The sequence below is a fragment of the Pygoscelis adeliae genome, unplaced genomic scaffold (genome assembly GCF_000699105.1).
Source record: "Pygoscelis adeliae isolate BGI_AS28 unplaced genomic scaffold, ASM69910v1 Scaffold57, whole genome shotgun sequence".
Classification (NCBI taxonomy): domain Eukaryota; kingdom Metazoa; phylum Chordata; class Aves; order Sphenisciformes; family Spheniscidae; genus Pygoscelis; species Pygoscelis adeliae.
The window spans coordinates 2,485,764-2,512,264 of record NW_008825615.1 but is presented as its reverse complement, the minus strand read 5'-3'; the positions used below and the strand labels follow the sequence as shown (position 1 = coordinate 2,512,264).

Below are 26,501 nucleotides of genomic sequence, written 5' to 3'. Positions count from 1 at the left end.
TTTGAATGCGACTTTTGAATGCATTGGTGGTTTTCAACCATGTTCTACCTACAACCAGTAGCTGTAGAGAAGAGAAGCAGAAGAGTAAAACATAATTGCATTCCTATGGGATAAATAAAAACAGGGCGCTGTACAGAGTGGAATGACTCAGACTACTGCCTCACTGAGGGACAAGCAGGTAAAACTCAGCTGTTTCCACGTTCCAAGTAGGTAGCTCACCATGGATGCTGGCTGACTCGTCTGCGCCCATCTTGCTAGAGACCATTGGAAGCGTCAGGGGCAATACAGGGAATACCTGAGGCATTTCTATTTTGAGCAGAGTGTTAAATTCTGTTCCACTGATGCCAGTGCTAATATTGCATGATTATACTTTTAAGATACTAAGAAAACTGTCTATATTTCCAACGCGTATTTTCAAATCTCTCTTTCTTGTTTTAGAAAAAAATAGATAAAATGGAGCACATGTTACTGCTATTCATATTTTTCATACCTATATTGTGTCTCACTAATGGAACAGAAACTGAACAAGATTTTACTTGGCACTTGAAGAAGATTCCCCAGATTGTGAGTGAAAGAACTTTCTCCCTTGAGAGCCCTAAATTTGAAGCAAAAACCAAATTAGAGCTGAAGAGTGTATGTGGAATTGAATGTCAAAGGAAATTGCCAGCGCCAAGCTCGTCTGACTTGAAGGACCTCTTATCCTATGAGACCGTTTTTGAAAACGGCACACGGACCCTGACTGAAGTGAATGTCCTCGGACTAGTGCTTGACCCAGCTGGAAACACAACCACACGAAGGTCTTCGAGAAAGAAGAGGCAGATATATGGAACAGACAGCAGGTTCAGCATCTATGACAAGCGGTTTATGACCAACTTTCCGTTCAACACAGCTGTGAAGATCTCCACCGGCTGTAGTGGCATTCTCATTTCCCCCAAGCATGTGCTAACAGCTGCCCACTGTCTGCACAACGGCAAGGATTATGTTAAGGGCAGCAAAAGACTGAGGGTAGGCCTGATGAAGACGAAATCCAGAGGCGACGGCAGGAAACGCAAAGGTGCTAAAAGAAGTAGGAGAGATGTTTCTGCAGCCCAAGAGGATCCCAAAGTTGCCACAGAACTAAGGCGAAAATCCAAAGGTGGTGGGAGAAAGCAGAGGAGATCTGGGAGGAAGCAGGGGACCTCAGATGGCATGCCCTCCTTCCAGTGGACCAGGGTGAAGAGTACCCACATCCCAAAAGGCTGGTTTAAAGGTGTTTCTGGGGATATTGCTCTGGATTACGATTATGCTGTTCTTGAGCTCAAGCGTCCCCACAAAAGGAAATACATGGAGCTGGGAATCAGCCCAACAATCAAAATGATGCCTAGGAGCATGATCCACTTCTCAGGTTTTGACAATGATCGATCCGGGCAGCTGGTCTATAGATTTTGTAGCATTTCTGATGAGTCCAATGATCTCTTTTATCAGTACTGTGATGCTGAGCCTGGCTCCACTGGATCTGGCGTCTATCTCCGTCTTAAGGAGCCGAACAAAAAGAAGTGGAAACGCAAGATCATCGCTGTTTACTCAGGCCATCAGTGGGTGGATGTCAATGGTGAACAGCAGGATTACAATGTAGCAGTAAGAATCACTCCTCTCAAATATGCCCAGATTTGCTTCTGGATACACGGGAATGATGAGAATTGCACACAAGGCTGAAGAGGGCTGAACCTGACTCGCTTAGCACCCGTATTACCATAGAGTGAAAGTCTGCTGCAGCAGTTACTGGAAGAACATCACTCCACGTCAGGATGTTTTTGAACTCAAAGCTCACAAGTAATGTTACGGTGACTTGAGGAACGCTGAATTGCTGGGGGATGGGTAGAATTGTCAAACAAAATATTTCTAATTGTAATCAACCCTAGATATGCACTTAAAATCCCAAACTATATTTATGTTTGCAATTGTGATAAATTCACATCAGAAAAAAAATGACTACACCTGGTTGTCATTTTTTTCCCAAGGGAAGGATTGAAACGTCTCAAACTGGTATTATTAAACAATATCTATTTTTCCAATGGATTTGCTTTTCTCAGGGTTCTGTTCCAATTCTTCAAATGCAAGTTGTGCATACAGCACACTACTGTATGTGCAGAATGATCCAGAGAACGGCATGAGACCAAGACATTATTTTGGCATTCTCTAAAGACCACAGCTCCATGTTGAGAAGCAGCAGTCTAGTTCATGCTTGTTAGTTTGGAAAACTTCCTCCTGTGGTTGCTGCAGGAACACTTCCATGGAAATCCCAAAACTTTCTGTAGCTGAGGGTTAGATCTTAAAGACAAGTTTCACTTCATTGCTCAGTAAAAACAGCAAAAAGAAATTAATGAACATAGAAGCTTCCATATTTGGAAGAGGAAGGAACATCAGGACATAATTTAATGCCTTTACATCTTCTCTGAGAAGCTATAGAAGTCTTAAACACATGCATCTGCATTCCAATTAGTATTTGGAGAGCTGTACGTTTAGTTTCTAGTCAAATGTTTAGCTTTACCATTGGGAGAAGTCACTGACTTCTGAAGTGGCTATTTGACAATCATTCAGAGCTTCACACATGATAGATTTTTTGGGTGCTAACCATTTTTACAGTTTTTATAAATTACTTTTATACGAGTTCAGCTTCATAGATAGGATAGTATGTATTAGACTGGGAGTCGGAAAGCAATATTTTAGTTTGGCTTTATACGGTTTTGCAAAATGGGTAGTTTTAATCATGTCGTATTCAGACTCCACCTCAACATGAGTTACAAGGTTAAACTAAAAATTTCTCCCAACTAAATTGTACCACCTTCTGCACGGCAGAGGAACTATCCTGTACATTATAACAGATATCTTGTTAGGTAGCAGCGGTAGTTAGCAAATAAATTGGTTCAATATGTTTGCTGAACCATATATTTAATGAAAACACAAAGTGAGCTTGACTTTTACACACCTTTAAACACAAATCACCTTTTAAAAAATTGTTGTTGAAGCTACTCAAGTCTATATCTTTTATTTCATATCAAGATTTTGAAGTGCACAGGATTGTTATGGTGCTACGTTAATCTAATAACATAAAATGATACTGTGTATTTCCGATCATATCCTTTGGGTTTCAATACTTTCAAGATTATTCACCACCAAAATATTTCATTTTTTTTATCATAAGTTTATGCTGACCAAAATACATTTTCTTCCTGTGCAGAAGAAAAAACATAACAAGATTTTAAAATACTATTTGTTTGTTGGTATCCTTAAAATATGCCTGTAATCTCTTCTGAACAAATAAGATAATTTTTAATAACCCACTTTTTTGTAGATGATTGAAAGTATAAAACCTGACACTTTGAATGTGCAGGCAACTTTCTTTGTCATATTATTGCCAAAGCATAAAAATTTAAGACTTGCTTCCATACCATAACTCTAACAATATTTCGTTAATTGGAAGAGAACTCACTTTAAAAGAAACTATTTCTTTCAATGTCAGCCTTTCCAGGGAACACTGGAAAGTCTTTAATTTTGTGTGATTGTTTGCAGAAAACTGATAATTTTTAAAGTTTAGAAATTAATGTCTAAGATTTTAAGGTTAATTATTTTTTATTGTTGTTAACATCTCTATTAAGACGTATGGTTTCGCTGACAGTAATTTTAAATCACCTCAGTCCAGTATTTAATACTCTCGCTCTATGCAACAGGCCTACAATATTCTCTAGTCAGCTCTGTGATGTTTCTTAAGTGCCTTTTTCCATAGTTACTGTGACAAATAAGATACCACATCGTTAATCCAATACAAGTCAACCTAGGTCCATGGATTCTGTTACAATTATTCTCATCGTTGATTTGGTCCAGAACTGATCAAGATAAGGTGGCTTAGTAAATTCTTTGTTTTGGTGAGTCTCATTTAGGTGTACTCCTTAGGAGCAGAAATGTAATCTATTTCTTTATTAGTTTGGGAATCAGGGACGAGGTAAGAATGAAAAATGTTGATGTCAGCTTTCAAATGGTCTTGTCATAATAATCATCTGCTATAAATACCTCAGCCACAACCTGAAGTTCTCATACCAGGCTGATAAAAAATGTTTGTCCTCAGAGGATAAATATTAGATGCACAATCCCTCATTTTATGGTACTAAGAGATTAAAGAGGCTGGCCAGAGCAACATAAAAATTAATCAAAACTATATATATGTATTCAAGCTTCTGTGTCTGAGTGCACATGCACAAACACAGGCAAATACAAGGGCTTGTAAAGCATGTGCCGTTTTGACCAGGTCAGTGCCTTCAGGCAAGGGAATGCAGGCGCAAGAAGACATGGACAAAATGTTATTCCTATTGTATCTGCATGCCGGGCAACATTTCAGTCTGCCACTTGGCCTAATAGAGAAGGAAATGCTTTATGTAGGTATTGTGACTGCCTACTATAGGGACGTGTGAAGTAGTTCATAAATCGAGTACTTACACACAACCCCAGGAGGTCAATGTCCCGCGTAGAGCTCTTGGTACCAGCCACTGCAACGAGACAAGAATTTCTGAGCCGCGATCATCTCAGATTTCCTTAAAAAAGCTGCAGTTAGCATCTTAGTTATCAATGAGAAAATACGAGGAGCGGGTGTTCTTAGCAGATCGGATCTGCTGTTGTCTAGGACACCAGCATCAAGGCTGGGTTCCCAGCCCAGAAGGGGACAGTGCCCCAAAGGATTTTTCGCTCTTTCAAGTACCGGGCTGTACATTGTTTGTTTTCATCGGTACTAATGCTTTTCCATAAGCGTTCCTATAGTAGATATTTAACTGGCTTTAGGAAAAAACAAACTCAGACAAATCCCTTTTCTGTGAGGGGGCCACTGGCAATTTGTAATGTTAACAAGTAAGTTTTTCCCAGGCCAAAGATAAACGTCATATACAAACCATTAACACACCCAGACCAGCTTCTGCAAGGCATTTGTGCATGCATTTAATCTGGGGCTCTGAGACATACGGTGGCAGTCAAGGGGGTTATCTGCAATGTGAAAAATTAAGTCTCAGTTTGTATTATCTTAACAAAAGAAAAATACAATGTTAGATAGCAAAATTATTTCTGTTATGTGAGGTGTAGAGTACCCCATGCTTTAAAAATTGCTTAAAGAAACTCCTTGACTCAGTTTATAATTTACCATCCAAATTTTGCAGATTTATGAGTCTATATGGAGTATGAATCAGCACAGAATATGGCTTAAATAAAAAAATAATTCATCTACATGCAGAGGAGAGAAGCAGCTGGGGAGCTCCTCCTATTCTGCTGATAAGGGATGACCTGGCAGCAAACAGCCATTAATACAGAAAGAGAGAGCAAGAGAAGTAGATGGTACGGAAGACCAGGAAGACGGAGGTGGTATGCAAGGGGTAAAGAAAGTGTGAAAAGTAACAGATGAAATGGCTGCGAGGTAGCAGAGAGACCTATTGTGAGAAAGAGTAGGCAGCTGGTAAAGGCGTAACAGTATAAATTAAGATGTAAAAATCACAAGTTACATGAACAATCTCCTTTCGCTGTTAAAGATGAGGCTGTTCTTCCCAGCCAACAGCACCAAGGAAAGGGCTGCGAGAGGGCTCAGGTTCTGGCAGGCACCACTAGCAGGCAGGGGTAAAAACCCTTGATCTGCAATCCCTGCCCGAAGACACAGGGATTGCGCTTGTGCTCATTTAGGGTCCTTGGGACGCAACAGATCCGTGTCCTGGCCAAAAGGCTTGGCAGGATGAACCTCCCAGCACACTGGGTCACCAAGAGTGTAGTGAGTAAAGGGAGTTTCTTTCACTTGGAAGTTCTCAAACCTGACATTTTGTTGGGATTCTTGTAAAGGCTGTTCTCCATTGGGAAAAAAACAAACCAAAACAAAACAAAAAAAACCCCAACAGAACCCAAAAAATCTCAGACTTGAAGCATTTATATGTTGGCTCCATTTTTTGCATGCACCTACAAATTCTAGCCAATAAATTTTTTCAAATACCTTCTGTTTGTGTTTGGTATCTGTAGAAATTTAATCAACTGCTTCTAATTTTAAAGCACAGAATATTACAGATACTTCCATCTACAAATTACTGGATTAAAGAATGAATGGGGAAAAAAAATAATGAATATTGTTAAATTGAAAGCTTAAAATTGCACACTAATTTCAAAAGATTTGGAAGTATATTTGAGTCCCTGTTGCACCAGCCTTTTGCTCCGAGTGTGAGATAGCATTTAGGTTAAAAACCTCCAGAGGTAGCTTTAATGATTCTTTAATGTTCTTAACTTTTTAAAGACTGACGGCAAACTTCAAAAAATGTGTTTTTATAACATTTTTAACTGCACAAAATGACAACTCATTTGAGAAAATAATAAATGCAAACCTTTGCTATATTAAGATATTATATGATGCACATACTATGTCAATAAATATTTTCTATTGTTTTTCTTTTCCTCTGTCATGATGTAGTTTGTTAGCTATGGTGGTTTCACAAACTCCATTCTGTAAACGCTTGTAACAGGTTATCAGTGAATCATCTGGGACGTGGTCTTACAAGATATTAATGTCTCCTTAAATTTGTTCTGGGAAAAAAACTCCCTGTCTACTCCGGTCTTCAAGATAATTACTCCATGAGCAAATTTGATGAGTAAAAAAAAATTGGTTCAGCAAGGAAATGACTCACAGACTATGCCACAACTTATTAATTCTGAAATAAGTAATTAGTTCTGTTTCTGCTATTAGCTATCATCGTATTTTCTACCCCAGAGAGCTGTTGAACCAGGCCAAATTAGAAGTGCGTAAAATATTATAATCTTGGTTCTCAGCATTATCTTAACTCTGTGCCTTTGAAACCGGTGCTGATTTGATCACTGACAGTAAAAGGAGAGATTTTTGGCAAGAACGAGACCTGCTGGAAATATTTAATGGAAAGTTTAGAAATTATTACAGCAGTGATTAACAGTGTATCTAATACAAGCAATATTTAACAGGGGTCTGGCAAGGGCTTCCCTGCCAGCTCTGGTGGTCTTTACGTGGGGGAGGAGTGAGGGCCACAGGGGAATAAATAGGATCGACAGCTTCGTCACCTGGACCAAAGCCCATTTGGGGCTGGTAACAGGATCTAAATCTTTTCATTGCTGGAGTCTACTTTTTGCCACCTTCCGGGAGAATGTCTTGGTGCCCAAGAAATGTTTCTCGGCCCCTATCCAGGGAACACAAACAGAGACCCAGGGGTGACAGCTGTGTCCTCTGCAGGCCACTCCCAAGCTACTGGCAGGGATGTGGTTGCTCCGATGGAAGATACGTTCCAAGACGTGCTTGTGGGTCTCACATTCCCATGGGCCCTGGGGGCCTTGAACTGGCATCCTATCCAAACATCTATTCAGCCCTAAAATGTTCCGATACAGCCCAGTTCCTTGTGCAGGTATTTTCCTGCCATACTTCCAGTTCCCATCATCTTTAACAAATGCTCAAAAGGCCTTCACCAAATAACAGCAACTCAAATCCACCAAAGAAGTGGCATCTTATGCCGGTTATTATGCAGGTATTCCTGATGAACCGTTCATTCCTCCTACTTGGAATATGTCTCTAAGCCTTGATAATGGTTTACCCTTCAGCTGCTATTGCTAAGAAAAAAGATCAGATATACTGGAAAAGTTACACAAATATTTTACAAGGATTGTGCCTCTTGGCAATTATGTACGCACCCTAGTTATTGCAGTTGCTATGGCTCTGCTTCTTTTCCATGTGAAGGAGTCTGAAAACATTGGATGAAACCAAGTTGGGCTGGTTTTCAGACAAATTACTCAGCTGCCCTTTGGCTGCAGTTGCAGCATTCTCCCACCCCTCCCCTCCAGTTTAATTTCGAACTTTATGGATTAAATGCTGGTTTCAGCTTTGCTTAATCGAAGACGAAAGCAGCCAGGAGACAGCACACGGCAAAGGACCCTTTCTGGCCATACATCTCTGTGGGCATTTTGAAGCAGGGCAGGCCCCAGGGGGAGACGAGGACAAGAGAAGGCAAAGGTGAAGACCGTGATCAACAGCAAAAAAGCACAGTGCCTTACTGAATGGAAGAAAATATTATTTCTATTTTTCCTACAGTGAAAGGCAACCCTAGTTTTTACATTGTATGTATTTAGAAAAAACTATTTACATTTTACATTTTGCCTTCTCTTGAATGATTAACTCATCAGCTAACCATTGACTTTTGTACAGGAGCGAACCAACCCGCTCAGTGGTGGGGATATAACATGCCCTCAAATGCCAGCAGGCACTTCCCCTCCCCAACACACAAAAAAAGAGAATGCTAAGTTACCCCAAAGGGGATTTACTAGTAATATGAAGGGGGGGAAAAAAAAGTAATCTCTAAGACAAGCACCATATTTTTATTTAAGTAAAACAGGGATATTTTGAAAAATATGTACACAGAAAGGCAACAGAAACTTTATAGATATGTGTGGCACATGGGTTTTTCTGCCACGCTTGTCTGTGCAGGACATGGATGCATTCCAGAGCTGCAGTGAGTTACATGGCAAAAGAACAACCAGTTGCTGGTTGTCTATCCCACCATCTCCCCACAGGGGCAGGGATGTAGTTGTGCTACCAAACTCTTGCTGCTTATTGTGAGTTCAGGCTCAGACCTGGTCTTCTTACATGGTGGATATGAACAGAGGCTTCCAGGCACACGGACACTGACGTTTTAGGGTTTTATACATTTTGCTGTATGTATCCATGGAAGATGTATCAAGTCTTTTTTAATAAAGGTGGGTTGAAACAGTAAGCTCCAGTAGCCAAACAAACACTGCATCACATTCTCCTCTCATTTACAATGGTGAACCTTACAGGGAAGTTCGACCCACTGCGTATTATACGTATTTACTTGTTATAGAGCGTTCTACACTAGGCATTTATGATCTGTAAACAAACTTATTTCTTTTAGAAAGAAACAAAAAGGAAGCCAATACTCAAAAGGGAAAGTAGCTTTGAGTGTTCAATTTAGATATGATGCTTTATTGCTTGTAAATTAACTTGTAACAACAGTGATCTGTGATCAAGTAATGCTGCTTATACGACTGACGTCCTTGAGTCCTTCACTTCTTGCTTGTTGATTTTTTCCTTACCGGTTGGGACTAAATAAAATCAGACATCTGTGCAATGACCAATGTGAGGTTAGCTTTCTGTCAATATTGTGAAAACAGTGTCCACAAACTTAAAAAAAAAAAAATACAGCTGCCACTAATTGTATTTTATTACCTTTAAGCTGGTAGAGAATTGTCTTTACAGGGTTATGACTTTGGAAGCAGTTTTTGCTCGGTTATTTTGGTGTTCAAATCCATGGTACACCACACACATAAGGAGGGGCAGCTTTAAACTTGTCTTCAGCTTAAAGGCTCCACAGAGATTGCATTAGCTATCTCCAGCTACAAGCATAAAAGAAATGCCATACAGTATTTGTGTATTTGTTCTCAGCCTTCACCTTTGCATCCTTCACATTAACGACATCAACTTTGCCCCCACCCTATGCTCTACCCATTTATCATCAGGCTAATGAAGCACCTTTTATTGATTTTTCTTTTGCATATCAGAAAGTTTACATACAGGCCACTTCTGAACTTGCTGATGTGCTTTTTTCACCTTGATCCTATCTCTAGGAATTGTTTTTCATGCCTTTGACTCTTATCTTACGGCAACTATTTTTATAGTGGGGAAAAGTCCTGGCTCTCCCTGCTCCAGTAATGTATGGACTTGATGCTGCTGCTCCGCACCAGGACAGCTGGGAAACCTGTGCCTTAGTCCTACAAGCAACAAACTCCATCGATTCCCTGTTCACTTCTGGGTGCTGCTTCAGACTGCTTTCCTTAGTCTTCACACAGCTTTACGTCAGGCATGCACACAGCCGAGGGATGAAGGCGACTGGGGAACCCGTCCCCTGCTCCGCTGCAGAGACCTTGGAGGAAACGCAGCCAGGGTGGGCCCAGACACCCTCCTCCCAATGTCCCCATCACTGATGTACAGGCTCAGACCTAAATTAAACACCTAAAATTAAATTAAATAAATAATGCCTGACCACTGCTGCTATACATTGATGAATCTTGTGCTGTGCCTCTTCCACCACACACAGCGTCCCATCCCATCCCATCCCATCCCATCCCATCCCACCCCAACCTCCCTCCAGGAAAGGAAGCTCCTCGACTGAGCGGGACAGTGCCAGCCAGGACCCCAGCCAGGAGCTGCACCGGTGTGGGGGGGTCCCTGTAGGGCTCACCTTGGCTCCCCTTGCTCCAGCCTCTCCTTCAGTGCCTTGGCTGACCAGAGCATCTTCACAGTCCCACTGTGCCCACGCTTCCTTGGGTCCTGCCCTTTAGAGCGGGGCTAGTCTCTCTCTCCATATTTCAGCTGTTTTTAATGTGCTGTTTCCAACTTCATCTCACGCTTCCCTGCCCGTCTTGCGTTCTCTCTGTTGCTAATGCCACTTTTTAATTTTTTTAATTGTGCCCGCTTTGGGGTTTCACCTCATTTTCTACTTAAACACCAAATACCTAAAATTAAATTAAATAAATAATGCCTGACCACTGCTGCTATACATTGAGGAACTTGGCTTTCTGTCCAAGAGAAACCACTTCAAAGTGCTATTAAGGTAATAGCTGCAAACGGAGAACTAAAGGCAAAATCACCGCAAGCAAACCAATGTTCATAGCTCCAGAACAACACATTGAATCTGGAGCCAGCCTTGGGAAATGCTTTCATAAGCTCTGAGTCAACGTAAACGCAGGCTGCCAGCTGAAGGAGCGATCTTGTGACGTCCCTTACAAAACAGCTCTGGGCTGCCCTGACAGCTCCTCCGGCTGCAGATGCTGACTGAGGGAGAGGTCACAGGCTCTGGACCCCAGCAGCAAGCATGGGGTTTAATCTCCTAGACACATCCTACTCTCCAGGGGAAGCTTTATTTAATTTCACTGATTTAACTGACTGCAAAAATAACGATAATTTGATGCTATTAATCAGATTATACTAACTGGGCTGTAAATGGCTCCCATAGCCTCGCAAGATCCACTGGAATAACAGTTTCAAGTGAAAAGTGGACGATCCCCGGCAGGGAGATGCCTGTGTGGGAGCCACATCTGCTCAGCACCTGGAGAAGTTTTCTCGGTAGCCGGCTACGGGTGAGGTTTATCACATCAGTTATTTAAGCCTGTTGCCAAGGTGATGTCTCATTGCAGCAGCACAGCCTTCTAGGGCTAATCCAAGGACTAAGCCTGGAAAGGAAAAGCTATAGATGTTGTAGATAGGTCTTATCTGCAGCATTTCTTTACGTACCATTTGCAAAAGAGAAAACCGCAACTCTACAGCAGGGGTAAAGCCTTCACATTCCAGTATGTACAGTGAAGAGCACCTGCCTTTTTTCCCCTTCAATACCATTAAACAGCATACATTTAAAACACTGTAAATATTGGAAAGAACTTAGAAAACTCCATGCTTCGTTATATCCCTGTACCAGCCCTTTTTTTAACATGCATGGTGGAGCCAGGGCTGTAAGCGCAGCCTGTTTGCCAAGCCCATGCTGGCCCTTGTGTGCTTGTCTCTTGCCACATCAGTCAGAGCCCGCGTACGGAGCCAAAATTACATGGTCCTGGGACAGAGGGGTGCAGCCACGTACTTTTCCAGGCCACAACGCAGCTTTTTTTTATTTGGCAAAGGCTAAGCTTCAAGGCAAGTATTTTTAGACATATAAAAAGTCACATTTCTAGATCTAGAAGCCAGCTCTCTCCTCCTAATTTGAAAGCAAACTTTTTGTAAATTTTTAGGCTTGTCTGGCAATGTCACTGTGGAACCAAGTATATCCTGATAGAGACATGATAAAGATACAGCTCAGAGATACAAGACTGGCAGGAAACAACAACAGACAACAAGGTTGCCTACAAAGCAGGTAATTGCTAAAATAATAACTGCAAGATTCACAGCCTTTCTTAAAAAGATGACCTGACATGATTTTTTTCTACTACCTATTGACTAAGTGCATGGAAAGAAAAAATTTCAAGCAATTAGGGGTTTTTGTGGGGTTTGTTTTGTTTTTATTTTAGTGGGATGCCAATGTCATTCTCCTCTCAGCAGAGGGCTTTTTAGGCAGGTCCACGAATTGCAGAATTAGGGGTTCAGTAGGCAGTGCTACATGCCCTGGGGCAATCCAAAGGCAGCAGCTCCCGTTGGTGATGATGATCAACCTTCTACTGATGAGAGAGTCTTTTGGTGAATATCTAAACAACAACCAGATATTACAGCCATTAAAACCCACAAAACTTTCCACGAGAGCAGAGCAGTTCAGACCTGTGTCATGGCCAGATTTCAGCTGGTAGCTGTTTTCTGCCTCTCCCTATTGCCCCTTACACATTCACGGCATGTGAATGCGGCGCAGCTAGCAAGGAAAAGAAACCTGCGCTCTGGATCTGTTAATGTTACCACCATCCTTATTCGAAAGGCACCTAGAACTCTCCCTTCTGCTATTTCCAGCTACTGGCATCATTACGTTCATTGGGAGATTCCCCCAGATGGGCACATCCATCACCCTACAAGCGAGGACCCTGCTGCTGACCCCCGCCTGCACAGCGGGGCATCTCACACCAAATGCGCGGCTCCGTATGCTTTTGTATCAGGGGCAACCTCAAGCTTGCAACCCAGAGAAACTGCCGATACACCAGCCCTACTCTGGCAAAAACCAGCTAGGGCTACCAAACAAGGTATTTTACGCTTTCCAACCTGTACGTAGCAGCTTTGTTACAAAGAACGTACAGTTGCAGATTTCAGAGACCCTGCTGAAAATCAGATAGCAAGTGTATCATGCGTATGTGTATGTATACATATATATGGTACACAGTGAATACACTATATGTGGGTACATATATACACATGTATATATAACTATATATGTAACTAATACATAGTAGTGTGATTGTAAATGTGATAAACAGTATCTGAAGAGGAGCTAATGATGCTGTCACAGTGTCTGAGACCCTGATCTTGTGCCCACACACTGCACTGTCTCCTCCCTCACCTCTCCCATCACCCTCCAGAGACCTGCAGCTGCTTCTTGTTTCTGTCTCTCCTGCCAGGTGCCCGAGCAAGCCGCACGTGGGAGAAACAAGAGTTTGAGGATCCTGATTTCAAAGGGCTGAGGGAGGATGGACGGTCCCATCTCCTACAGAACTGCTCTTCTGCCCTGCCGTCTTTGCCGTATGCTGAATTCTCCCAGGACAACTCCCCATGCAGATAGAGATCCAACCAGCTGAAAAGCAGGGTGCAGAGAGATATTCAGCCCACGGCCTCCCTCCTCCTCCCCAAATTTCTTCCCTTGCTGAAAAGATTTAGCAGTGTGCTGAGTCTCATTAGTGTCACAAAGAACCAAACAGTAATGCTCAATAGGGAAATTCTTTAAACTGTCAAATTTCTTCCTTTTAAAAATAATTTCCTTTTTAAATTTTTATTCCTGTTTTTCTTTTTTTCCCCCAAATGGCTACACACTATGCACAAATGTATGCTGAAGGGCAATTGCTTAAACCACAGCTCTTCAGGAAGGGCTTTAAGAGCATAGAGGAGCATAGGCTGACCATGGCCCAACAATGCAATCCTGCTGGGGAAGGTGCAAATGCCACGCTCGGATCTCTAATTGGGAGCCTGGCTCACAACCCCTGCGACACGGTAGTTCTGTTACACCCAGCACAGGCGTGCCGTCACTCCGCTGCTGTGTCCCGTTTTGGATGCTGCGCTTCACGGGAGGCGCGGACCAGTCGAAGAGAGTGCAGAGAATACCAAGACTGATCAGTTACCTGGAAAACTTGACTGGCAAGGAACGATTGAAGATAGAGGGCATAAGACAGAAGAATGACTGTGGTAACTGTCCAAATACCATCTTTGCTGCTGCAAAGAACAAAGGGAGTATCCCCACAGACAGAAGAAATAACAGTTCAACATGCAGCGAGGAGGAATCGGGTAACACAGTAACAGCAGCTTTCTCAGGGTGAAGGTGGTGATGTCCTGCAGTGGTGTTTGGAAAGGCTGTGGTGTGATGGAGGTCTTTTAGAAAAATCTGTTGGGCATTATACAATTCTGGCTTTAGAGGAGGGGAATAGAGTAGATGGTGCTCTATTTTCTGTGATTTCTATCTTAAGATCCTGCCCAGCAGTCTTAAAGTGGAAACTTCACATGCTCTGAATGCATTGCCTTTGCAGTGGAGTGCAGCAAGCTGTGTTGGTCTTGCTTATAATCTGTAGCAGAGAGCCAACTTTTAAGTGAAACAGCATGCATAGTTATGCAGGACTTTTATATTGGCCATAAAATGCTTTGACCAAGAGAAAAATATTATATTTCACACAAGAGTCTGTGCCAGTACAGCATAGATTGAACCAGCTTAGCTCTTCAGTTTGGCTAGGGGAAAATGATTTCATTTTAGTTGAATCTCTCCTCCATCTCTGACAGATCTATCAGAATACTGGACTATCAGTTAAAGTTTCCAGCCACTTTAAGTTCAGTCTCAGATGGCAAAGCCTGGCTGGCAAGCTGAACTGTACAACTAGAAAAATAATATTCTGTAAGCCTGCCAGCTATTTTAAAGGTCATTAAATGAGAGAAGCACATCCACGACAGGCTCTTCATGCAAACTGTGCTTACCTGGACTGTAAACCGTTCATACACGAGACCAGCTACTTCATTTTAAGATTTCCAGACCAACCACTTGCAATACTACATTGTTGTAAAGTGTTTTACTTAATGTAAGTGAGGGCTATTCCTACGTTAGCCCAAAGGGGTAAAGGTACAGCAAAGACAACATTGCAGGTTTGAGATGGGGGATTTTCCTTGCTAATGACAGAAAGTGTCCGTGGGATACAGCCTGGCGTAGGTATCACTGCAGCTCCCCGGGCTTGCAATTCTTTTGCAGTTCTCTGTTCCTCTAAAATTTGCATTTGAATGAAAGATAGATGATTTGCCCATTTCTCAGTATATACTCCTCATCTAAAGAGAGATGGATGTTGTAAGTAAGTGATACGTTAGCAAATTCTCTGAGGTGTTTCTAAAAGCTGTTAAAAGCACAAACAACCCAAATCCAGCCCTCAACATCTGTTGGCAAAAAAAAAAAAAAAAAAAAGGAGTTGTCTGAAAAATCTACAAGCCAGGCTAAATGACAGAGTAGGATTAGAGTCGATCTTGATGATCAGTCATGAAGCCAAATGTCTAAAGAAGCAAAATATTTTAACAGATACATAAGCTACTTTATTACAATAAACGTTTGCCAGGATCCTGAAATCCTGGGGAAATAAATCCTGGATACAAAATACTGTATTTTGTGTGGACAGAACAGTGTAACACTTTTCTAAATTACATTTAACTGTACTGATTACATATGTGCAAGATGTATATACCAAAACCTAGTATTACATCTCACTAACCATCAAGAACATAATCTGTCAGGCTATGTTTTAAAACTGCAGAAGATAAACATTTCACTTAGGAACTACAAGATGCACTTTTTCTAGATAACTGAAGATACCAGGTTCTGGAGAAACCAGGAAGGCTTAAGCAAACATGGAAACAAGTATTAGGTGTCCTCCAGTAACACAGTTGTAAGGCTGCTTGGGGGAAATAGGTTTACTTAGTAGTATCTCAGACTAAAAAGTGTGCGGAGCATTACAGACTTACACACACACACACACACGTGTTAGTTTTATAATTACTACTTACAATCCTAAACAATAGCTGAGCATTTAAATAGAAAATCTGCTTACTGTCACTATGTAATTTATTTACATTACTTTGAAAAAAAACACTATCTTTTGTATGGTCTCTTTGTTAATAAATGGGAATCAACTCTCTCTCTAGTCTGTATGAGGACTATGGTAATAAGAAGGTGATTTCATGTGCATATCTTGGATTTTAAAATATAAAGGGAAGTTTTAGAGAGAAAAAAATGGATGAATTACTAGCCAAATAACTAGCCTAATTTAATTTCACATAATTTCAGGTGGATGCTTAAAAACAGCCCATGCATAAAACCAGATGCACTGCTGGGTGACGTGTATGCAATTTGAGTTAATGGAGCTTTTGTGTCAATTAAAAATTAGCTACAGTGTATTGAATGCTGCCTTGTCTCTCTCCCTGTCTGGGTCTGGACCATGCCTTAGAGAGTAAAACATTTTAGCCATCCTACAGGCATCACAGGCAGTCAAATATTTTGAGAGAGAAGCAAATTTCCAGCATGACTTGCCTTAGAGCCAAGGGCTCTATAAGCAAATTCTGCACAACGAGATCTTCAAGAAAGCATAATGAGGTAAGCAGCTGGATTTCCATCAATACCATTTCTGAAATGAGAGCGCTGTATTGAGCCACGGGAAAGTGTTTTCGATCACGCTGCTGCAAAGGTTCGCAGGAAGAAACACAAAGCGAACTGTGATGCTGGTGGCACAGGACCCAGGCAGCAAGACAGAGTCGCTAACTGCCTGCAAATTTATATATATATTTAATTATATATATTTATTTGTATCTTTAAATATATATTTAAAATCAGGACAGCTCATGTCCTGCAAAGTGCAGGGCCGAGCAAGGCCCGGTGTGTTTGTTCATCCCTGAGCAGTAGGGATGCTAGGCAGGTGCTAGATACTGTCGTGATGGGGTGGAGGTGAGCTGGGAAGTGGTGATTTCAATACACTGCTGGAAACCTCTTCTTCCAAGCACAAAGGGAATGGTGTGCTCTATCCCAAAGGCGTGCCCACAGAAATAGCTCCTAAAATTTGGTTCTCCTATGAAAGACCAAAACCTCAGAGTGGCTGAAGCCCTGTGAACAATGGAAGATAGTTTGTGCAAAGGTTCAGAAGAGATCAGTAGATTCAGAGATGCTCTAATAACTAAGCCAGAATTTGTACAGTAAGACAATCTTATTTATACAGTATGCTGGTCTCAATATTACTGATTTTTCCCTGTTTCTTCCTTTGCTAATCTACTAAACTTGGTTTTTCCATGTTTCAAAAGAGAAGTGTTCTATTCTCCTCGATTTTTCAAAATAAAGCCAAATTTCAAGGTTTTGAAACTTGTCTTTCAGTTCGCTGGAGCCACTGTGGGATTATTCCAATAAGGAAGAACCACTAAAAACCCTCTTGATTGATCAACCCAGATTGACAGGGTATAAATATAGACCCATCATAGATACCTAAAGCATAGTCTTACAATTAACTTTAGAATTTAACTTGTCCTACTCTTACATTTGAGTAGCGTTTCAAAAAATCCCCTTTATTTATACACAGACACACTCAGAGTATGAAATACGACTTCTTTTAAAGCCTGCTGTCAGCTTGCACCTGTACCTTCCTCTTGTGCACAAAATCTGTTTGCTGACATTTAATACCCAAGCTGCAGGCCTGCAGCAGCTTACAAAGCTGAGGGCACAGAGCTGCCCACTCCCTGGGGTCACTCTGTACCCCCACTGCTCCATCACCCACCCCCTTCCCTCAATCACAGACAACCTGCAGCCTGAAGAACACGCTGCCTGTCCCCCACACCATTCCCTAGTGCATCCGTCCTAGCCCACTTCTCTTTCCCCTCCTTAGTGCACTACTATCCCCACTCCCACACAGGCGGCCTCTTTCCAGGCTTGGGTGGGCAAAACTACAGACAAGGACTATGGGAAGGAGCAACCTGATGTTCTTAAGAGGGCAGGGGAGGACCCCTCCTACCCTGTGTGACAGAGATCCCACCTGCCTCTGCGTAGTTACCATTGATAACAACTAACCTGTCTCCAACTACCAGTTTAACTCTGAAAGAGTGACTCGGCTTTCCCTCTCGTCTGAGATCACAGTTCCTTGGATCTTTGCATCTTTACAGTAGCTTCACGGAGCATGTGCCTTCAATGTACCTGCTGTTGTGCTTAGTGGTGTGAAATCTCTGCTTCCAACAGAGTGGGTTAGTGCTTTGGCAAGACCTTCATAAAAGATGGCTGCTTCAGGTATTTATGATATTGAGGTAAACTGACAAATCTCTTCCATCATACTAAACTATATTTCAAAAATATGGGTCAAACGTCACAATGTTCAAGCATGAACATTTGGATGCAGGTGCTTTACAGTGTTGTTGCAGGGCGGACATTCATCAGACCTTCACAGGTTCCCCTGCACTGCCAAAGAAGAGGTTTGCTCTCCTTAGTCCTTGCAGTGGATGTCACACCCCCACACACATTTCTTCACTTGCTTCAGTTTCTGCTTCCACTCTACCACCTTTGCTAACTCCCAAAGGCAACTATTCTTACACCTATAATTGCATTCAGAGATGTCTTGGGCAACAGAACAAGCATCAGACTTTTGCTACCCACATCATTTGCAGAGTTTAATTAAGGGAAAGGGAAGAGGTGGTGAAGCTTTAGAAGCCAAGATCTGGAACAGAAAAAATGGCAGCGCTGCCTGCTTTAAAGTATGTATAGCCTCTCTCCTTCTGTAATCCCATCTCCGAAATTCTTATTTCGTCCCCTCATCACCACTCAGCGTCTGCCACTTCCCACACTGCTCACAGCACTAGCAATATACAACACATGTAAAAAAGGTTTTCTCTTTTAATAAAATTTCTGATCTATTTCATGTTCTAGAAGAGCTGGATCACTAACTCAGTGCATCATCTTTGTGTCACTGCCACTACTTCTGCCACAGGAAGTTTCACTTGGCTTTTCTAGGCATTAAGAGTTATTGGGACTTTTTTTTCCCCATGCAGAATAAGTTGCCTGAGCAGGCAGCTCTTATTCTGGGGTGAGAGATTGGGAAGCAGGGGCAGGAGCAAAGATTCATGCCAAAAGGACAAAACAATGTCAGCTGTTGCTACTGGACATTTCATGACCTATATGCTGTCACCCACCAGTAAGTAGCACCTCATATTACCAAAGTCTCAAATGCATTTACAAAGCAAATCTTTCCCTCCTCCCCCCCAGCTACAGTTTTTGCTCTAGGCTTTCCTGCTTGGTTTTTAAGGCAAGTCTCTAGCCTAAATCTTAAGAATGGAAGTTCGGGTAGCAGCTTGATTTTGCAACCATCCTGAAATGCTAAGGTGGTCCCCAGGATCTTAGAAGACAACAACAATTTAGTTCTCACCATCCAGGCTTTCACCTGGGGAAACACCAGCATCAACCCAGAAGCCCTCAACTCAAGCTACAGTACATTTTGAAAGGCATACATGATAAAACACAGCTAAAAAATCTCAAATAAAGCCAGTTAAAATTAATGACAAATGAACGGGGAAGAGGAGTAGGAGATACTGCTAACCCCTTTTTAAAAAATGAGTCAGTTCTGAGGAACAAGTTGGGGTTTTTTTTTTCAAACCTCTACAGTAAGCCGAGTTCATGTTCTCCAGGTATTTACCACTCCCTAAGGCACCAAAGGCTTAAGGGAGAGCTACAGAAGTCTCATGTGGCCAGAGGTGCCAGCTTCTAAAGGTACCAGCGCACAGAACAGCAAGAGCTTGGGTAAGGGTGTCTGAAACATATGTCTGAGACGTATCTGGCTGTCTGAAACCTGTCCTCCCCTCATGAAAAGCGCAGGGAAAGGAGACAGTTTCTTCCTCCCCCAGATGGGAGCCCTCCTCCCCACCCACAATCTCTATAGCTTGTATTGAGAAGTGGTTAGTCATAGCAGCACACAGATGCCTTCATGCCCAGATGATGAAACTCAGATGATAAAAAGAACATGTTCTTGTCTACAGGCCAGGAGACAACCACTTGTGTTCCTTGCAAGCCAGGTTTTAAAACTCCTTTGTGATGGGGAAAACAAGAGTCACTTTTGTTTAGCCTTACTGAGCATACTGGGGAAATACACTGGTTTTACTTCCCACAGTGCACAAGCTTCTCGCTCTTCCACCAAGTTGGCTTTCTGTCTAGGCTTCTATTTCCTCACAAGACATCAAATGCCACACACACTGCAGGCTTGCACAGAGCTGTTGGCCATGAGATCTACAGAAGACTAACAAGAATGAGGGCCAAGGGTTGTGGACATGGACGAAGCTGACGCAGAAAGGCAATTTCTGCATGGCAGGGGCATGTACCTGGCAAAGAAAAATCCCTCATGCTGAGGTTTGGCCCCTCGAAACATAGAATCGTTTAGGTTGGAAAAGACCCTTAAGATCATCAAGTCCAACCGTTAACCTAGCACTGGCAAGTCCACCACTAAACCATGTCCCTAAGCGCCACATCTACAGGCCTTTTAAATACCTCCAGGGATGGTGATGGTCACCCACCCCCGCCCCTGGCCAGCCTCTTCCAATGCTTGACAACCCTTTTGGTGAAGAAATTTTGCCAAATATCCAATCTAAACCTCCCCTGGCACAACCTGAGGACGTTTCCTCTTGTCCTGTCACTTGCTACTTGGGAGAAGAGACCAACACCCACCTCGCTACAACCTCCTTTCAGGCAGGCGTAGAGAGCAATAAGGTCTCCCCTAAGCCTCCTTTTCTCCAGGCTAAACAACCCCAGCTCCCTCAGCCGCTCCTCAGAAGACTTGTGCTCCAGACCCCTCACCAGCTTCGTTGCCCTTCTCTGGACACGCTCCAGCACCTCAAGGTCTTTCTTGTGGTGAGGGGCCCAAAACCGAACACAGTATTCGAGGTGCAGCCTCACCAGTGCCGAGTACAGGGGCACGATCACTTCCCTGCTCCTGCTGGCCACACCATTTCTGATACAAACATGTAACACTGCAAACATTCATTTGCAATTCAGTGAGTAGTTCATCATCTTAATTTGAATGAGACACTAATGAACTGGTCTGAATATATTTACACATTTGGTTATGACCGTCCTCCGAAAATGTTGTCCTTACTTTGAGAAGACACGCACAACACGGTGGTAGTAAGTCAAGTGCTCCCTGCATTTGGCAACACACAGCACACAGGAAGAATGGGCAAAACCATGGTGAGCCTTTCTGGGGGTGCAGTTACTGACCTTGTTCAGGTCTTCATGCTCAAATAGTGAGAAAACAGCTATTTGCTGAGCCTTACAGATTTCTAATCCAGAACACCCTGACTCAACAGGGCACTCATCCTAAGGCTGAAGTATAAAACCAACTTTTCCAAGACCAAACTTGATAGATTCACAATACCAATGTAGTAGCAAGTAAAAAACCCAAATGAATAACCAGAAAACCTCTTAAGCAATGGCACTCCCCTACTGGTTGCACAACTTGGAAATGTCTTTGAAATCCAATTCAAGATTCAAACCTTACCAGAGTGTGATCAAGTTGTTTCAGTGTTCTGTTGTTTATAAAGTACTTTAAAGCAGCCCTTGGCATTCAGTACTGCTTCTTCACTTCATTTTGTTCCAAAATCAAGGCGGTCTCTAGTTAGTCACCTCATACCAGGAAGACTTTAATGTACTAAACTGTATGAAATGTTTTCTCCTCCTTTCATCCTGCTTGTTGTCATTTAACCCCAGCCAGCAACTAAGCACTACCCAGCCGCTTGCTCACTCCCCCTGGTGGGATGGGGGAGAGAACTGGAAGAGTAAAAGTGAGAAAACTGGTGGATTGAGATAAAGACAGTTTAATAGGTAAAGCAAAAGCCACACACGCAAGCAAAGCAAAACAAGGAATTCATTCACTACTTCCCATCAGCAGGTGGGTGTTCAGCCGTCTCCAGGAAAGCAGGGCTCCATCATGCGTAACGGTGACTTGGGAAGACAAACGCCATCACTCCAAACGTCCCCCCCTTTCCCCTTCTTCTTCCCCCAGCTTTATATGCTGAGCATGACATCATATGGTATGGAATATCCCTTTGGTCAGTTGGGGTCAGCTGTCCCAGCCGTGTCCCCTCCCAACTTCTTGTGCACCCCCAGCCTTCTCGCTGGTGGGGTGGGGTGAGAAGCAGAAAAGGCCTTGACTCTGTGCAAGCAGTGCTCAGCAATAGCTAAAACATCCCTGTGTTATCAGCACTGTTTTCAGCACAAATCCAAAACACAGCCCCATACTAGATACTGTGAAGAAAAATTAACTCAACCCCAGCCAAAGCCAGCACACTGCCATAAGACGAACCATAGCACAAGCAATTCCTGTAGCATCGTAGCTGTCCTAGCTCTCAATAAGCTGTTGAATGATACCTCATAGGAAAGAGATCAGGGCCAGTACTATAAACTTTCACAGTGCCAATATTATTCTAGTTTAAGGAGATGAAGAGCTTTAATGAAGCCTCCTGAGGTGTTATACATCAAACTAGAGAATTCTCCTCTCCCTCTCCCCACTTTACTTGTGGCTTTGTGCTCAGTCTGGCTTTGTATGGATCTCTCCTGTTCTGCTTAAAGATCAGCAAAAGTTATTACCATGTGCAGCAGACTCAGCATCAGTGTCAGGACCTATACACATTTTTTCCCCCTCTCAAAGTGTATTATTGTGCTCAACATCTCAATGATCATGAAACTGGCAACAAGATATTGACTTTGATCAAGGTGTTTATTGCATCTCAGAGGGCACACATGCACTGGGGTTTTTTGTTTTTTGGGTTTTTGTTTTTTGTTTTTTTTTAAACTGAAATACAAAGAAGAGCCATTTTGAAATTAGCTTTTTATATAACTTTCCCATTACGGTGTATGTTATCCCCACAGCAAATTCAGATACAACCACTTTTAATGGTACCATACATTGATTAAATAGTTCATTTGAAAGACTTTAGGTGAGTATTTTTCCGACCCGATATGCCTTTACAGAGAACTGCCAAGCCACTTGTAACACTGATCAACAGTGACCTCATTGAAGAGTCAAGTTCTTACGCCAAGCCATCAGCAGAAACAGTATGAGAACAAATAAAAACTAAAGAAACACAGCATGTACAGTAAAGGGCATGGATCTCTGGATCAGAATTAAATCTAATCACCAATAGTACAAAAGCTACTCACAGCGCATTTGGGGCAATGGAGAAAACACTAGCCTAAGGCATACACAGGTAAGCACTAAATTAAGAGATGTATGTACGAACTGAACAGAGATGAGTAACATCACTTGTAATGTTTTGACTACAGATATACCAAAGAGTGCTCTCATATTTGAAATCCCTTAATGCCAGCACAACTATGGTTGCTTTGTCCAACTTCATGGAGAGAAACTGACCCTTTACTTATTTTCAGTGCATTTAGCAAGAACTGATAAATACGCCAATTTCAAATGCAAAAACTTAAATAATTAAAATAGATTTTAAAATAAAAAACAGCAATAAATATGGTATTCTTTCAGATATGATTTTTCATTCTTGTAAGTCATCGAAAAAGTATTTGTTATGGAAGTTTACCTTTATATTACTTTAAATTATCTTAGCATATACAGTGCCACAAAAATAAAACATTTTTTCACGACAATTGAGATTCCTGTGACTGGAAAAGAAAAAATGTATTCCACGCAATTTCATAAGTATTTTCCTTACTATCTGGTATTATCACACTAAGTTTCATAACAGATAAAGGAGAAATTGAGTCTTAGGGAAATTTTAGGTGTCCTCAAAAAGTTATATACATTGAAACCTTCAAAAACCACAGACATCGCTCCAAATTGCTCACCAAACAACAGCTGCATAATCTGCCCCTGTGGGATAGGTTCAGAAAAGCACTAGAAGGCATCAGAAACATACATCCATTGTTTAAATTGTAAAACACAAATAACCCAAGTACACAAATTTCGAGAGAGTAGGGATAACAGCTAAGGTAGTACACATTCCTAATGTTCACTTTCACAGCTGTGCTACACGTTTCAGGAGGAAGAGAAAGTCTGAGTAAGCACTGGGTTTGGTACTGGTGGCTCACTTTGAAACTCTGAGCATCTGTTTGTAGACTCCAAACTCACATTTTTACCATCCAGTCAGAAAAACTGCAGCTGTGAAAACAGAAAAAAGTATTAGATGAAAACCGGAATGAGTTAGATAAAGCACGTTCTAGAAAAAGCACCAAATCTGCTCATCACTTCACACCTCAAAGGAGTTATCAGTTTTTAGTGAAGCAGCAGTCCTCCCACAGGCGGTTATGAGTCTGTCTACTACAAACCCAAATCCAAAGCAGTGAGTCCTAGCAATGAAGGTGCATCTCCACTGCTGGCCATCTCCACCAAGCACCAGTTACACCTCCCTGGGGCTGGAATTTGGAGAATGGGGAAGTGGGACTGGGTGGTGTCTGCTAAGAGCAGCCCGATCCCATCTACTGCCGCTAACTCCAGTGCGGAGGAGGCTTAGAACAAGTATTAGAATTAAGCTCTAGGTAGAAAGAAAAGGAACTTACGAAGAAGGCTTTGAAGACATGTAATGATTGTCCTCTCCTCACCTGGCAAATTATTCTAGTCTTAATTATAAAATGCCTACCGTACTTAAGCCAATTAAAAAATAATGATGCAGAAGTGTTCAATTCAATCTGATGTTTCTACTTGGCCCTCTTTACATCCTTCTCCAAAACCCTCACAGTAATATTTTTGCCTTTTTTTCCTTCTATTCTGCAGTACTGGGTTTTTTTGCTTCTCCATTTTTTCCTTTTTATTTACTCCTCTGTTCTTCCCCACTGTTGTTCTACACGGCATTGCTCAGGACCTCATGCCTTAGCATTCAGAAAAGCAGTGCCTTGAAAAATTATATGGTGGGGGAGAACATTAGCTGGCAGCAGTTAAGAGATGCAAACAACCTTCCCTTGATGACTAGGATATGTAAGTTTTTCCTCTTCTTGATCCCTTCACACCTGTGATACCAAATCTGTTTCCACACCCACAAGACTGGAACAAGCCTCTCCAGCACCATTTTGCCCCCAGTATTTGTACCCTGTTACGATTCTATTTGTTTCAGTATTAATTTCAGGAAAATAAACCCCAAAACATGAACCTTTGGATTGAATGGAAACAAGGCAAGAATGGAAGTTACAGATTGAAGATAACTTTTCCTGGCAGTCACTTCTGGCAAAAAAAGTAGCCAAAAGTCAAGCTTTCAGGCTAAAATTAAGAGTGTGGACAGAGAATTTGGGTTTCTGTTTAAACCACCACGTTATCAGTGCACGTTCCTACCTATCTCTGCAGCTACAGTTTTATCAGTCATATTCAATCTACCGGCCTAATCAACAGCTGCGTGCCAGACACCTACCACAGCATAACATGCTTAGGCAGGCAGTCACAGAATACCTTATCGTTTACAAGAAATCCTTGATGTTAAGATCCGCTAATGGGTCCTTTGTTGGAGGCTTCTTGGGACTCTGAGTAGCAGGAGTTGGGCTTGGAGAAAGCTAACAGATGCCAGCCAGGAAGGCAGAAAAAAACAAAGCAGACAAGGATACACAAGCATTAGGTAGATACAGATGGTTCCCAAACAAGCACATTGCAAGCATACAAAGTTCTAAATTTTCTTTAATGTGTTGCCATTTTGCTCAAGCATTGTTTAGACTCCATCCTTACTGCAGGGCTAACAATGTTTGGCTGGTTTAATGGACACTGCTACAGAAACTGCATATTCTAATTAGCGTTGCTTCAAATCACACTCTCTCTGTAAGACAGAATGGTGTTAGGATCATCAACCCAGACAGAAGTTAAGCAATTGTTAAGGTGCAGAATAAGCAGAGTGCGTGTTGCAGAGTACGATAGAAAATCCCAGCAACTGGCATTTAAGTACAAGTTGCTCTACATAGGTAGTATAAATAAGAGCCCAAAGTGTACCAGAGATGTGACTACATTATACTCTGTTCCTTCTCTGGTAGGTATAAAAATCATCAATTATTCCACAGAAAGTGTCAGTTTTTCAAGTTCCATGCAACCCTATTCACTACGGAGCCAAATGATTCTCCCATCCTGACCTCACTCACCCCTGCCTCCACCTTACTCAGGGAACTGGGAGTTTTGCACCAAAAGAAACCCAGCAAGCTACCAGTCTAAACAGGTTAAACTTGCATTTACTGAGTAACAGCTGACATCCAAGAACTTGAGACCTTAGCTTGTTCATAAGCAGAAGGTTGGTTTTCTGAAGAACCCTCTGCTGGGCTGAGGGAAGATGCAGAGTGCTGCTCTAGTAAACATTGACAAGCTCTAAACAGAATAGGAATGCCCATCAGCTCCACTTTGAGCTTTACTCAAATATCCCCAAAAACAGATCTTGGACATAGTTAGACGTAGGAGTCTTTTCAAACCTGTTCTGTTGGTCTTGTACAAGGGAATTGAAAAAACATCAAGGTGGTTCATGCGATCTGTTGCAAGTCAACAGTTGGCTTGGACAGGTGTACTCTTTGCTAGGTAAAATACTGGCTGGATGGCCAGGCCCAAGGAGTTTTGGTGAATGGAGTTCAATCCAGTTGGGAGTCAGTCACGAGTGGTGTTCCCCAGGGCTCAGTTTTGCGGCCAGTTCTGTTTATTATCTTTATCAATGATCTGGATGAGGGGATCAAGTGCACCCTCAGTACGTTTGCAGACGACACCAAGTTGGGCGGCAGTGTTGATCCCCTCGAGGGTAGGAGGGCTCTGCAGAGGGACCTGGACAGGCTGGATTGATGGGCCAAGGCCAA

The 26,501-nt window shown here is 42.2% G+C and overlaps 2 protein-coding genes across 2 annotated transcripts in view; one reads left to right on the top strand and one right to left on the bottom strand.

Annotated features, from left to right (window-relative positions):
* The first annotated feature begins 453 nt into the window (after positions 1-453).
* On the top strand, positions 454-2,303 carry PRSS35 (protease, serine, 35). The gene has a single exon (XM_009333116.1). It carries the CDS (start codon positions 454-456, stop codon positions 1,693-1,695), a length of 1,242 nt encoding a protein of 413 aa, XP_009331391.1. The 3' UTR covers positions 1,696-2,303.
* A 20,133-nt stretch (positions 2,304-22,436) lies between these two features.
* The window catches only part of SNAP91 (synaptosomal-associated protein, 91kDa), a 70,853-nt gene continuing 66,788 nt past the window's right edge, over positions 22,437-26,501 (bottom strand). Inside the window, exons 29-30 of the mRNA XM_009333223.1 lie at positions 25,135-25,235; positions 22,437-23,856 (exon numbers count right to left, since the gene is read on the bottom strand). Of these exons, the coding sequence (XP_009331498.1) occupies positions 25,143-25,235 (93 nt within the window). The 3' untranslated portion in view covers positions 22,437-23,856; positions 25,135-25,142. The remainder of the gene's footprint in view (positions 23,857-25,134; positions 25,236-26,501) is intronic.

Bases quoted from the DNA above. Each gene is read 5' to 3' on its own strand.
- PRSS35 (XM_009333116.1), top strand. From the start codon at position 454: ATGGAGCACATGTTACTGCTATTCATATTTTTCATACCTATATTGTGT.